Below are 15,315 nucleotides of genomic sequence, written 5' to 3' on the forward strand. Positions count from 1 at the left end.
GTATAAAAATGAGGAATATTGTAATAAACTAAACTGATGCCTCTCATCTTTCAACAGCTTGTACTTTTATAGCTTGACCAAAGGCTATTACCATTGTTCATAAAAACATGTGCCAGGCTAAAAGGAGGATTCACCCAAGGTAGATCGTTGATCACAAAGCCAACACTGAGGCAAATTAAACAGACAACTAATTTAATTTTAGCATCTGGGAATAAAGAGACAAAGAATGGTCTCTATGGTCTGTCACCCAAAGGAGGCTTATACATCAACAGTAAATTGTATGATTAAATAATTTAAATCTAAATAGGTTCAATCTAAATAGGTTCAGCATGAGAAAGAAAAAGAAAACCTATTTGGAAAAATAAAGACATTATCCTAGTTTGAAAATTTTATGCTTATATGCCTAGAATATATTATTTGAAAATACATCAAAACTTACATTATTGTAGCAATACTTTTATTTAGAACCTGCAATGTAAAACTTTGTAGCACAGTGCAATGAAAAATATACTTTAAGTTACTTATGAGAAAATCCACCCATCCATCGTCTATACGAGCTTATCCAGCAGATATACCCCTACAAAATCACAACATGGTTATGAATTACACAAAATGGCGGCTACAACTCACCGAAACACTCAAAAAGATTCAGGCTGAAGGTTTATGGCAGTTTAATAACATTCAAAAGTCTTGAAAGATATATCTGCTTTAACAATAAATCGCTTATATGTATATTTCAACTTATATTAATATTTGCCTCCCGTTTCCGCACTTTTATAGCACCTGTTCGGCATCAGAACAACAAGAAGACATGGGTCAAGAAGAAGAGAGTTCACTGTGTTGCAGAAATATAAATTACACATTCATTAACTTGTTCAAATACTATCATACATTACAGCAGTGAAATGCTAAATCAACATGATTCGAGGCCCATTTCCACTGGTTTTAAAAATGCTTTAAATTAAATTAAATTTGTTTTTTGTTGCAAAACATCAAATTTTAAGTGTACTTATCTTCAAGCATGAATTATCATTGCTTAGAAATATATTTGGTTCTTGTTAGAGAAAAAATATCAAACATAATTTTCATGTGAAAGAGAATGACTTAAAACTCTATTGTGTGCATCATTGGTATATTACAGGGGAGGTGCAGTGGTATGGGAGGCCGTGGGGCCAGAAGGCATTTCTTGATAAGTATTTACTTAGCACTAAATTAGACAAAAAACTGTAATTGAAAAGGTCAGCCACTGCAAAACATAAACGTATGTAATTTTAGCCTTTTTACAGTTGTATAGATTTCAGTTTAAGCGATACATCTATATGAGCCCTGAGTGTTCATATGCACTTTCACTTCTTTCCCTTCTACAGACCAAGGAAGAGACCGAGTTTCAACTGTCCTTGGTTAAAAATCTCTGCAGGACATCAGTGGGGGGTCTGGAGCTGGAATTAAAATGTAGAGCATATGACAGAAAGGATCCTGTTGACGAACTGGTGAATGGAGCAGCTTTTTCAACTGAGACACCCTTTAAGGCAGCAGCAGCAATGCATCCCATGAAAACAATGTCTGTTTGCAATGAATCAAGTGAACTAGAACAAATCTTTGCTGTGAGTGAGAAAAACATGTACATTTAAAACGTTAAGGAATGTTGCATTTGGGAGCCAGAGGGTACACTGTGAAAATGTTTTCTATCAAAATTTTAAATTTTACAAAAGAAAATCTACAAACTCCTGTGATGCAAGAACAGATATGAGGGAAAACTGGCTGTCAGATTTTCTCCCCTGGCTCTGATTAAAGCAACAGACCAATACTGGTAAATGAAGCAGCTGGAGTCTCAACAGAAATACTGACAGTGAAGATGGAAAGCTTTGGCCATACATGTGACCCAAAGTTGATGACATTTTTATATGCAAGTGCATTGAATATGTAAAATTAGTTAGCAATTGCAAACTACAGTTCCAGCTATGAACTAATTAACAGCTGATACAAACTTAAAATGAACAGAACATTCATCAGTTTATTTACCGTTTGATTTGGATTTAAGATTTAAGTCTTTTTCTACTTACATTTGATCAGGAAAGTTCAATACTTCATGTTTTCTACACACAAATACCCCTTTGTGATAATGGCCATTCTTCAGCCCTAAATATTTTTTTCTTCCAGCTCCATCAGGTTGGATGGAGACTTCTGTCAGCCATTTCCAGATTTTTCCAGAGATGTTCAATGAGATTTAAGTCAGAACTCTAGCTTAGTCACCCCAGGACATTCAGGGTTCTGAAGCTTTTGAGACCTTGACAGTTTTGGGTTGTCCTGCTGAAAAATTATCTGTCACCCCAGTTTGAGGTTAAGGTTTTCATGCAGGATGTCTCTGGACATTACTGTATTCATCTTTCCTTCAACCCCGACTCGTCTGCCAGTTCCTGCTGCAGCAAAACATCCCCATAGCATAATATTGCCATGTTTCCCTCTAGGGATGGTGCCGACCTGATGAGCCATGTTTAGTTTCCTCATCACATGATGTGGTATTCACAAAAACTTTAAAGTTTGTCTCATCAGACCAGAGACTCTTTGTTCTCTTGGTCTAAGAAACTGAAGTCATCTATTCAGGTCCCTTTTGGTAACTTCAGATGGGCTTTTATGCGCTTTTCCTTAGGGAGTGGCTTTCTTCCAACTACAATACCATACAGGCCTGATTTGTAAAGAGCTGCAGAGATGCTCTTGTTTGTGGAAGTTTTTTTGAACAAAAGTTCTGAAAAGTCCTGCTGATAATCATTGAAGCAGAGACAAAGGTAAAAGTTCCAAGACACTTTTCTGGAATTTAAAGCCACTTATGCATTTAACTCAGACTGTATGTTTTGGTCAGATGACGGCAAAGTTGATTATTCCATAACATACAAGTTTGGATGAATGTACTGTGAATCCTTCCAGAAGACTCAATTTAAAAGAACTGAGGATTGGAGTTTTAAATGCAATTTTATGTTAGACATCACCAACTGTATAATGCAATTTGTCCATTCCTTTTTAAAATCTAAAAATAGAATGGATTTAAATCTCTCAAAAAAGGGCTCATGGTTTCCATTCTGCTTTTGAAAAGTTACCAGCTAGAGAGTTTAACTAAAACACTGTCAGACCAAATGTCAGCTATCGCAATACCTGACTAATCCAGTACGCTTTCATTTCCATCATGTCCGTTTTTACTGTGGCCATCAACTGAAGCATAAATGCCAAACACTACTTTACCAAAAAGCAATGTTTCCTGGTTGATCTGAGGGTGAAATTCACCCTCTCCCTCAAATCTGGTTTTATCTAACCTTTTCCAAATAAACTTAACATCTCATACATTTTCTTCCCTTTACAATAAAATATACAAGTCTGATTGTCAAATATCAGTAATTGCTTAAGAAATTAAACCTGAAGATGCCCAATTAGGTACTGAATATTTGGAGCATTCAATTTATAGCAAATTTAATAAGTGTTTCACCACTTATAAAAATTGATTACAGTAGAAAAAAACAAAAAAAAACTACATAATATTCAAGTTATTTTAATAGACGTCACAAAAATACAAAAAGGATTGATGCAAAACCCTGCCACCAGGTCATAATGTAAATGTGCAATATTTTAGAACAACCTTTAAAGGGTGATAAAGTGTCAAATGTGGGTTTAAGATCAAGTGACTAAAAATATTTTCAGTTACAAATACATCTCGTTTTCAATCTTAGAGTGAGATTGATTTAGCTTCTTGTGGATTTAAAATGAATTCCAAGATCTTTTATTTTAAAAGTAATTCAGTGAAGTCAACAAATGGATCATTTTTAGCTTTCAGAGCTTTGAAATGGCAGTTAGCATAGAGCCAGTCAACACTACACACGTAGCAAAGAAGAAGAGGAGGCCATTCATCAAACCCTGCAGAAAAGAAAACAGATTTGTCATAACTTCCCTGTGGAGAAATCTAAGCAAAGCCATTTGACATTTCACACCTTACCTTAATCTCTCTGAAGACCAAGGATCCCCACAGAGCTGCAACCAGTCCATAGCCCTACAAAACACAAAAAGCCATTTACAGATTTTTACCATTTACCACCCATCTTCATAAAGATAAGACATCTGTTATTATTACAGTGCTTCTCAATTTCAGTCCCCAGACCCCCTGCTCTGCATGTTTTAGATGCATCTCTATACCAGAACAGCTGATTCAAATGATTGCTTGATGTCTTCTGCAGCCACCAAGTATTGCAGAAGCCTGTTAATCACCTAAGATTCAACTAGGTGTGTGGCAGAAGGAAAACACCTATGACACTCAGGGCAGGGGGCGTGAGGACAGGAATTGGAAAAACAACATATTTGACTATAGTAGTGTTGGCTGTGAGAGCAGAAACGAGTCCTAAAACTCATTTATTCTACGATAAAATGTAAAATAGGCAGAACCAATGATGTTGACAAAAAAAAAATCCTCCAAACGCTGAGGCGACATGCAACATGGCAACTGAACAAGGTGTTTGCATACATGGTAAAGCCAAAGTTAAAGAAAACCCATGTCAAACTGGCAAACCCTTCAGTTAAACTATTGCAAGTTTCTTTGAAGCAATTAACATTTAGGGCACCAAATACTAAAATATTTACAACATACAAAAAGTCCTTCAAATTAAAGACTTTAGAGAAGTGCAAACACTAAAAAATGCTATTTTCTGGTTAACTCTGCAACTGCTTTGATGAAGTGCAATTACAGAAAAACTGGAGAAATGTTCAATGAGGTGTGCTCCAACTGTACACAGTAAGAAATCTGAAGATAAAAAAAAAAAGAAACTTTTTTTGGACATAATTTACTTACTGCAGTGACAATGGGGTAGGTAACAACAGCACTCAGGTAGTTGGTGGCTAGGAACCAACAATATGTTCCCATCGTCCACATAAATCCTGACAGAAATGCTGAAGTACAGGCAGAGTGAGAATATTTTTAAAACCACAAAAAGGTCAAATAGTTTATACACTTTAAAAAAAAAATTTAAAAAAGCTTTTATCCCAAATAATTGGCCAGATCTTAAACACTGAACCCTTGCATCACTACTATATGCCACTAAGCAACAGGAAGCGATTACATGACATTTTCAAAACATCAGCCGATTCTGTCTTAGGGTCAAACTGGAGCTATTATTAGATCTTTTAGTGGCCTCTTGGGCACCATGTTTTCTTCATTCTTAGAAAAAGAGCATGTGGAAAATGAGAAGGGCATGCATCTTGACCTTGGCTACACAGAAATGCAATAAGCTCAACTACATTTGAGTTCCATCTGCAGTAAGCCATACACTTATTACTTCATGCTGCAAGGTTAATTACAAGTGTGAGCAAACAAAAATTTGAATATAAATGAGCAGTTTGATTATCATTGCAAGTTAGTCATTTGTGTTTAAACATGATATCATCCAGTTAAAATAGGCCTGGTGAAAGACTCATTAAAATGAGCTGCTACCTGGTAAAATGGCTCTGGGGTAAACCCTGGGTTTGTTTTTCATCACAGCACAGTAAATGGTGAAGTACACTGAGCTCGCAAGGAAAACACCAGAGGTCTGTGCATGAACATAGTCAAGATCTGCAAAAAAAATAAAAAAAATACTTCAGTTAAAGCAACTTCTCAGCAGGCGGAGGGATCACTGCGCTTCATGTATAGATCAAGAGTAGGAGCAATCCTGATAGTCAGCATGACATTTTAATTTTTTCCTTTTATTTTATGCTCATTTGGGAATAGCAACAAGTTGAAGGTTATCAAACCTACCATAGACACTGGCGCCATAAAACATGCTGTCACGACACGCTGCATGGTTCTTTATGTAGAGAACGGGTATGAATGACGAGCCGTACAGCAAGCCTGCCATAACGGCAAGCAGGCAACCACTGATGAAGAGAATACAAAGAGTGAAAAACTGGATGAAAAACTTTAAATCTCCTTTCAGAGCTTGCTCAATTTGTATGTTAATTTTAACATTTGTTCCCTACAGAACTGATAAATAGAAATGAAGCCATGCCTCGTCACACAATTTAACAAAGTGAATACTAAACATTCACTTCCAAAGCCATTTTAGTACCAAAAACATAAATCCTTTTGTATCTGATACTTCATGGTATAAATCCTTCCTTTCATTTTTCAAAGAAAGAAATCCAATCTCTGTGATAACTAAATATGCATTCTTGGGGTAGAATCAGCTTTCCAAACAAAGCTACAGCCCTTGACATCTAATAAGATCTAAACTTTTGAGTCAATAGTGCAGGTGAACATTAACAGCATGTATAATTATTGTGGTGTCTCAGAATGCATTATGTCCAGCGCTGATGATTTATTAAATTCCAAACATTTTTTTGTCCTCCAAATACAAAGCTGTGAGATCACACCAAGGCAGTGTTTGACCTTACATGATTCGCCTCTTCTTTGGTTCAATGGTATCAATCCAGTATGCAGAGGACCGGTGTATAAAACTGCCAGAAATGGATCTCTGGGGAAAAAAAAAAAAACAAAAAAAAAGTTTTACAATTCACAGTTAAAAAACAAAAAAAAAAAAAAAAAAAAAAATCACCCACCTTGTCAATTAGTAAAGGCATTGTTTCTGACTCTGGATGGAGATTCACATCACTTCTCACAAAGAAAAACACCAGGCCACTAAAGGGAATAAAACCCAGACCAGATTATCCAAACAGCATGACGGCTACATTTATGCCTAGTGACATAAAGGCTCCTAAAAGTTGCATAGCTCACCTGAGCAGACACAAGCCAGCTCCACAGTAATTCAGTATTGGCCTGGAAACATCCTGAGCATCAATCCCAAACCACCCAAATCTGTTTCAAACAGTGACATCCATTTTTATGACAACCTAAAGATTCCCACATAAATGCAGAAAAAAATAAAATAAATACAATTCAAGAGATTCATGCAATCACATCTCTTACCTAGAACTGGCCCAGCCCATCAACAGACTGGATGATCCCCAAATTAAAATTCCAAGACCAAGCCCAATTGCTTTAACAATGGTGACCACTGCCACACTTCCTGTGAATGAAAAGTTATTCTGTGTAAACTATTAGACTAATATTTATCCACAAAATGTTAAAACCCATTTCATAGACTAAAGCTTGAAGTTTTAAATACAGCTATTGAATTTTTAAATACTTAAAGTAAGCCCTCATCATACAATGAACAAAACAGGAATTAACCGAGTCAGAAAGCAAACATTTATTCTTGGACTTTAAGATATTCCACTTTTAATTTGCTCAATCTTTTGGCAACACGAGCATGGCCAAAGAAGCTCAAAAATTAATTCACATCTTCTCTAGATACAATTCTAGCCAGTTTCATGGAGCCTGCAGTAACTTATAGTGAAATTGACTGTACTCAGAATTGGCCATTTCTCACAGTAGAGACCATTATTATTATTATTATTATTATTATTAACGGCAATAAAAGAACTCCAGTTTTACATACTGAGCCCATCTTCTGCACCATACGATGCCAAACTGCAGAAAGAGGGGTTTTGCTTTAAGTTGTGATTTCCAGAGACGATACCTGTGGCCCAGATCATTCCACCAAGCATTGCAAGAGGCTGGAATTTGGGTGTTCGCAGCAACAGATCGCCAAAAAGAGATACAACCCATATTGATGCACAGCTCACAAAATGATAGAACATACCTATAAAGAGAGAGAAAAAAAGGGGGTTTTGCATTAAGTGTAGAAAAATGAATATTACACCAGATTTTCTCCACTTACCATCTCCTGTTTCTATTTTTTTGACTGGAACAAAGGTGCTTCCATACAGAACCACAGCAGCCATGTTTGCAATTAATCCATAAGCAAAATTAGTGGCGTTTGTAGAGTTACTGGGGACAACAGTTCCCTGGGGGCAAATTCCAGTTTCATTACAGCCTAAAGCATATGGACAAATGTCAGGGCAAACAATTTAATATGACAATTTTCAAAAATGATAATAATAATAATACACACACAAAGCTCAGTGAGCTCCACATTAATCACACAGCAATACTAACCCACCGTCAGCGCAGAGGCATCTCACCATCATTACAAATAAAAGCAGAGGCCAGCATTTTGCCAGAGGCATCATAAAAATGCAATACTCGTTCTTTTCCCTGTCGACACAAACTTCCCACAACCTTAAAACACCACAAGAGGCTAAAACACCACAAGAGGCCACGCGTGGGAGTCTGCAGAAGCCTGGAGAGCAAGCAGGTGCCGCCAGTTATCCAATCAGCCGAACCTGGCGCTTTAATTAAAGCCGCGGAGCATCAGGGAAGGCAGCAGCACGCGTGACGACAAGATGACATCAGAGTCTAATTTCATTTGTATAATTAGTTTTGCATGTAAATTCACTGACATTATCAACAATTTTTTAAAATCTTTAAACATTTTTTTCTAAAATCTCTGCAAAATTGCATTCCTTCACATCAACTCTTGTTTGATGACTCATATGGCACAACTGCAGACACAACAGAGCCAGGAGACAATGGTTCTATATTTAAACTCGTTTCGAGTTGGACCAGGAACTCCTCTGTCTGTGGTTCCCTGGCACAGTGCTCTCTGCACTGCAACATGTTTTCTTCCTTCTGATAAGTGTTTTCCTTTCCAGCCTGTTCCGATGGGATGTTCGTTATTCTTTCCCAGTGTGAACATCCTGCATTGACATGTTAAAACCCAAAGGTTAAAACCACCAGATGTCGCCTAAACCGCGGGAAAATGTGCATGCCTATAAATGATTCCGCTTTCAGAATTATAAATATAGTTTAGAACTTATTAAATTGAATGGTGTCAGTAAAACTGATAGTTGTTTTTGAAAAGACAATGTATCTTCAGAAAAGTCACAAAACTTCAGACAAGTTTTCTTAAGTGTCACAATGAATTTTATGTGAAAAAATATTCTTAGTTATATGTATGGGATCCATATTGTTATGATAACCTATGGAATGTTTGAATGAAGTATTCAGAATGTGAAGAGGTGAATATGAATCATTGCACTGCAGCCAATGTGAATTATGTTTTTTAAATGATCTATCTGTTCTTGCTGTCTATAAACTTTTAGAAAGCCTTTCCTCCGACGCTGAGTTTCAAACTCGCGCTCCTCCCCAGTTTGAGCAAAGTGACAAAACACTTTCAGCTTTAATAAATGACAATGGGGAAGTTCCGCGTCCACTGCTGTTATTTCCCCCTCCGAAAACTCCTCCGTAACTTTAGGAGGTTCTCTCTCTCCAAAAGAACTTTGATTGTAGCAACTCTGTGTTTGGCCAACTTGTTATTTTTGGTTTTAAAAGTTGGGCATTTAGAGCAACCCCGGAGCAGAAGGACTAACGAGGAGCGGAAGCGGCACACCCGCAGCGAGCATCACTCATTCGGGGAACTACCGGCCACTTCTGACCTGCAAACCCAGGCTAGTCTGGAGGTCCCGACCCTGTTCAATGTGGTCTACGTAACGCTAAAGTTCAAGAGCCTTAAACCAGCAAATGTTCGAGGTACAATCCGACCAAAGCTGAGAAAGAAAGTGAGAAGAAAAACAATCTATCCAACAATTACGCAGCGCAAACTGGAAAAAGGCCAAGTAAACCGCAGCCGAACCTGGCGCAGCACTGGGACATCGAGGAAAGCGGGACGTCTTGAGGAATTCTCCTTAAAGTCTTACAATGATGGAACAGACCCTCGGTTTAGTAGTATCCGAATTTACAGCGAAATGGCTCCTCAGTGGTTCAGCGCAATGGACGTGAAAAGCATGCGCTTTCTTGCGGATGCCAAAGTTTTGCGCATAAAAGAAATCCCTCGTCTGAACGCACCGTCCCTCGTGATATTTGAGGGTGCAGACATGGACCCTCAAACCCTCAGCCAAAAACACTTGAATAGAAATAATATATGTGGAGGCCAGTGCGGAATTATCCACTGCTCCGTGGGAAACACGGAGGTATTTGCTTTCCATTTGGACAGGGTGCTTGGCCTCAATAGGACAATACCTGCGGTAAGCAGAAAGTTTGGCTTTCTTAACGGTAGGTTTTCATTTTTATTTAGATTAGATATAATCCATAGGTTGTTCATTTATGCTGGTTTCTTTCAAAAACATTTCTTTCAAACCAACAACATGCATTCTGTGAATTGTTTTTTATTTTGCAGGTTTTACTTTGTTAGAGAACATCTTATATTAGTTGGACTTTTCACATTTTGTCACAATTACAAACCTGTTATGAGCTCTTCGTTAGAAACATGATGTATGGTTTTCAAATATCAAAGTTGTGCAATGACTGTTAAGTTTCCTTTAGTGTGAAAACCCCAAATAAAATCTGGTGTCTTTAAGAGTAATCTGATTGAGTCAACCAATGCTGTCATAAACCAGCGATGAAGGTTCTTAGAGAATGTTGGTGAACAAATAGTTCATAAAGACAGAAAAACACAGAAGACAAGTCAAAGAAAAAACTGATGGCTGCAAACCCATCAAGACATGGTCATCTACCAAATGCAGAAGAGTCTTACTTCAAAATTCTGACGTTTTTAATTGTAAAATACACAATGACACATTGCCTTTTTTGCTATATGATATAAAATCCCAATAAAACACATATATGTGACTGAATACACAAAAGTTCAGGTATGAATAATTTCTCCAGCCTCTTATTTCATTTTACCAAAGAGCTGCAGCACAGTTTGGATCTTTCTACATGCAGAGATGTTGGAAGCTTATTGCAACTGGAAGCAACTGTCTTTCCTTTGTTTTTCTGCCTTGCATTACAATAATCCTGCCTGTGACTAATGTCTTCATCTGCTTTCATATTCATGATGGATTTGAAATATTTCTAAATACATTAAGCTGAACCAGGAGAGACACATTATTTTTGCCCTGAGCTTCAGGTTCAGATATCCCTGGTTGCTTCTGCTGTTTAGTTTGCCTTTTAACCTTGTTTGGGAAGAAATAGCAGTAAATCTTTTTTGATACATCACATATGGAAAATTACAACATCAGCATTAACAGACCTTAGAGGAGTGTGGAAACATATGAGTCTTATCTTGGAGAGCAGATTGTTTCTCTCTCCTCTGTCTTTATCTGCTCAATTATAGGGTTCAAAATGAGGTTTTAGTGGTTCTAGCAAACTGAACTGAAACAGAACAGATATCTGTGGTTTACGAAGGTTTAGATGTCACATGTGCTCAAATCCAACAATTTAATTCCTGTTCTTTTGTCACTTTAGATGGTCAGGCCTGCCAGGTGGTTCTATGGGATGTATCGCTACACCCCAAAGACCTTGCTGCAGGCCCAGCTACTGTGAGGATGACATGGAGGGAGTACCAGACCTCACTGACACAGAGGTGTTGGCAAATAAATGTCAATCCAAAGGCCAACTCTGGATGCTCTTCAATTTATCACAGTGAATGGAGCAAATTAGCTCTTTTTGACTTTTTGCTACAGGTAAAAACTCTGATGGATTAAAGCTTTAAATTTAACATCACAGACAAATAAATTGTTTTAGTATTACTCTGAAACCATAAAAATGCAGCTGGAGCATCTCATTAGATTTGGGTGCTATGAAAGTTTCTGAAGACAAACTGCTTCTTTAATCCTTTCTTCCACTATCTTCTGCAGCACTATCTCCCTATAATTACTATTTAGATGCTCTTGTCTTTTGGCATAACAATGTCTTAAATCTACTGAGAAAAATGTATTCTTCCATAAAGGCTGTTCAGTAAACAAAAAAAGAAAAGAAAAAACAAAAAATTCATCATTCGTGTCCTGTCCGTTCATTTCCTGTGTGGGAGGTCTCTGTGTATATTGGCACTGACAGCAAATACTCTATTTTTAAAGAAAGCACAAAAAGTGGAAACTGATTAGTTTGGAAAAAAACATTTTATTACATAAATGTGTGCTTAAATTTGCCATTGTTCATGAATTAACAAACTTCAGTTAATATAATGTATTCTTTATACGTTTATGGTTTCATGGGTACACTTCTGTAATAGTAGCAAACTCATATATTAATTAGTCATATGTAACTGATGCCTGCTTGCAGTTGGAGGTGCATTTAGAGAAGAATGTCAGCTTAAACAAGAATAGCATTGTGAGTATTTAAGTGTTGTTTTCTAGGATTAAGCAGCTGTTGAAATTTAGTAGGTTGTTGCATTTTTTCAGTCTGAAACCTTTCTTGCATCATGTTGTTTTGTTAAGAGCAAAGAATGAACGAGTGCAGTAATCTAATTTATGGTCACCATTCCCTGTGGAGGCAGCAGGTGTTTTACAGCAGGAGGTTCTGCCTTTTCAGGCTTAAGAAGAGAATCCCCTCTGCGAAGATGTTATGCAGCTACGTGGTGGTCTAATTGGTGTTCCTTTAAATTACATAAAATGGTAACTTGAGTAAGAGACACTAAAGAGGAAATCAGCATGAGGTGTTTTTTTTCCTGGCTAAACCTTTTATACCTGATTTTCTTATATTAAAGTGGATCTTATGGATGCAAAATGGAGTGAGGGAAAATATCAAATAAAGGGTTTACCTTTGTTATCAACCTCATGCAAAGGGGATAAAAAAGAAAACTTAATCCTAATTTAAAATCTGTAAATCCCAGCTTGGGCTGTTTCTGAAGAAACGTGAACTGTCTCATTAGATCCACAACCGCCTGGATCCGAGCTGCTGCGGATTCACTCCACGGCAGGAGGATGTGTGTGTTCAACTGGGCCACCATGATATGTGTAAGGACCAGGAAAACATACAACTGGCAAACATCGTGCACAGGGAACATGACCTCAGGCACCTGGTCTTCACCAACAACAAAGGAATCTTCGACCACGATGAGGAAAATCTAGACTTCAGGCTTCTGGAAGGAATCAAGGAGTGAGTTTGCTACATCTTCATCACCGATGTTCAGATTTTAGGATATGTTTTTACAGTTTCTCACAAAAGTTTTATGTGACAGATTAACATATCACAGTATTCCATATTAATGCGACATAACAACAAAACATAGCATATGACTGAAAGGTGGATGTGTAATTTAATCTCAGTGTAAATACAGTTGTTTGATACATGTACAAACTGAATCAAAACTCTTCACGTGTCTCCCCAGGCTGCCAGAGCAGGCTGTGTCTGTGTTGAGGAACAGGAAGCTGAGGGAAAAACTTCTCCAATCGCTTTTTCTGGACCAGATGTACTGGGAAAGTCAGGGCGGCCGACAGGGCATCGACAAACTGATCGATGTGATTGAGAAGCGAGCCAACATCCTCCTCACCTACATCAATGCTCATGGGATCGGAGTTATCCCGATGAATGATTGATTTATATTTTACTAATGAAGGCAGTTTTTACTATTTTTATTATTTAAAATAGTAAAATCTGCAGCTAGATTTAAGTGAATGTGATGAAATAGAGGAATAATCATTTGTGACAGAAACTTTGAACTTGATTTGTGTCTTCAACCTATTTCAAAAGTATAAAAGTCAGCTTTGTCAGACAAAAACTCTTAAGAATGGTCAAAAAACAATCATTTGTTCTATATTTTTGCATACGGGGTCTCAAAATGTATAACTGAGAAGATACAGTCATCCACAAAGCAATAAAGAGCTAAAATCCTCTGTACTTATTTTCCTCACAGGCATTGATGCAAACAGCATGGCAAAGTCATTGCTCAATAATGTCTGCAAGGACAGAAAAATGAGTGCAGTGAATGAAGAATGGAAAACAGAAAGCATCAGGCAGCTAATTTCCATTAAACCAATTGAGAAATCACTGGCTTGGGAATCCTCTTGCACAATATTTCACACAGCTCTTTTCATTTTTCTGTTTGCCTTTTTATCTTGTGTGATTTTTTTACTTCAGTTCATAACTTTTGCTCATTGTGTAGTTTCAATAAAATCATACTAAAATTTGGAAAAATGGACATCATTGGGGTTCATTTTTACAGTCAACGTTTAATATTCCTGTATAATTTAACTGAATATTTCCTTCTAGAATACAACAATATACATACATGGAGGATTCATCTATTTTCTCTACAAAAATGCAGACTTTTTTTGTGTGTAAGATGATGACTATCATGTAATTTTTGTCAAATGAAATGTGTAAATATGCTTTTGGACAAAAAAGCCATTGTTTTTAAATAACATTTTACGAATGAATTAGAATCATGTCTCAATCAAAGTAAAAACAGGGAAACCCACCTCCTCACCTTTTGTTACATTTGGAAGGAATCAACATGTTTGTTTTTATTGTTTTCATTGTGGATCACATTTTTAATTATACAGCCTATTTATTAAGTTACTCCTAAAGAAGCTGGCTGAATTCAAACATATTGAAAACAATTGAAGCTTAAAGAAAAAAAAATTGTACTGTTTAAACAAAAATCCTTATATATATATATGTCACTCTGTGTGTGATGAAAGGGCATAATCTGAGTTTGATATTGTAATTTATTAAATTGCACCTTTACAGTGTTTATGAGTATTGTAGACTTTATTGTAGATTGTATATTATATCCTTAGGGCATCATACAAAGTATTGTTGTTATCGTGAATCTGGTCACATGACATAAATGTACTAACTTTAATTTGAACCAAACATAAATTTTAGTCATGGGCTGTTTTATGTTTTTAAATATTTATTTCTTTTTGTAGCAATTTTGTAATTTGTAGAAGTCCAAAAAGAAAACGTCCATAAATAATCAAATGCATTCACCCTAAGTAGAAGTTGTGGTTTATTATTGCTGTCATTGGTTTTTACAGTTTATATTTTTGGATATTAAAGTCGCTTCACTTCAAAATACAAATGAGCAAGCTGTTTTAGTTTCAGCAATAAAAGTAAAAAGCAAAATCAGAAGTCATTTGTATTCTCAAAGATTCGACTGGAAGTTGTTTGTTTGGTTTGGTGCATTAAGCTGCCTGTTGTTTTGGCCTCTGCTCACCTGAATTACTTAGAGTGGATTCCATGTCTTGTGTTTGTGTTTTAAAATAACCCCTACAGTTTGAAGACAAACTCTTCACACATATTCTCTTGTATTATCTCACCAAAGCACACAGACAAAAGATGACCTACATGGGTGAAACAATTGAAGCTAACAGAAACAAAAATAGACAGGGTGACTCTGGCTGGACCTTTACTGATGGTTTATTTCTCCACTTGAATTCAATCCCCTTCAGTGAAGCTAAAAAAAAAAGCCTTATGCAGAGTTCTGCTGACCTCAACTGCAAGATGAACGTCACAAGCAGCTGAACATCTGTCTGATGTTCAAATAAAAACAATACACTGAGCTGTTCCTCTTTCTTGAAACAACGTTCAGAATTACATTCACAAAACAAACCTCCACA

The 15,315-nt window shown here is 36.8% G+C and overlaps 2 protein-coding genes across 3 annotated transcripts; one reads left to right on the forward strand and one right to left on the reverse strand.

The window, feature by feature from the left end:
- Window positions 1-3,525: 3,525 nt before the first annotated feature.
- Window positions 3,526-9,726, reverse strand: LOC129360547 (transmembrane protein 144-like). 2 transcript variants are annotated; one of them, XM_055030856.1, is made up of 12 exons: window positions 9,606-9,726; window positions 7,752-7,907; window positions 7,551-7,673; window positions 6,938-7,037; window positions 6,746-6,826; window positions 6,571-6,649; window positions 6,406-6,485; window positions 5,771-5,889; window positions 5,468-5,587; window positions 4,829-4,926; window positions 3,983-4,036; window positions 3,526-3,903 (listed from the first exon to the last, which is right to left on the reverse strand). In XM_055030856.1, the coding sequence occupies exons 2-12, from the start codon at window positions 7,813-7,815 to the stop codon at window positions 3,820-3,822; spliced, it is 1,002 nt and encodes a 333-aa protein (XP_054886831.1). In that variant the 5' UTR covers window positions 7,816-7,907; window positions 9,606-9,726; the 3' UTR covers window positions 3,526-3,819. The 2 variants fall into 2 exon arrangements, with proteins under 2 accessions (XP_054886831.1, XP_054886830.1); XM_055030855.1 differs by lacking the exon at window positions 9,606-9,726 and adding an exon at window positions 8,034-8,103.
- On the forward strand, window positions 9,166-14,156 carry LOC129360545 (Golgi-associated kinase 1B-like). The gene is made up of 4 exons (XM_055030854.1): window positions 9,166-10,024; window positions 11,219-11,436; window positions 12,624-12,850; window positions 13,083-14,156. Exons 1-4 carry the CDS (start codon window positions 9,166-9,168, stop codon window positions 13,288-13,290), a joined length of 1,512 nt encoding a protein of 503 aa, XP_054886829.1. The 3' UTR covers window positions 13,291-14,156.
- Window positions 14,157-15,315: the final 1,159 nt, after the last annotated feature.

This window comes from Poeciliopsis prolifica, unplaced genomic scaffold, assembly GCF_027474105.1.
Source record: "Poeciliopsis prolifica strain line A6 unplaced genomic scaffold, Auburn_PproV2 SCAFFOLD006, whole genome shotgun sequence".
NCBI lineage: Eukaryota > Metazoa > Chordata > Actinopteri > Cyprinodontiformes > Poeciliidae > Poeciliopsis > Poeciliopsis prolifica.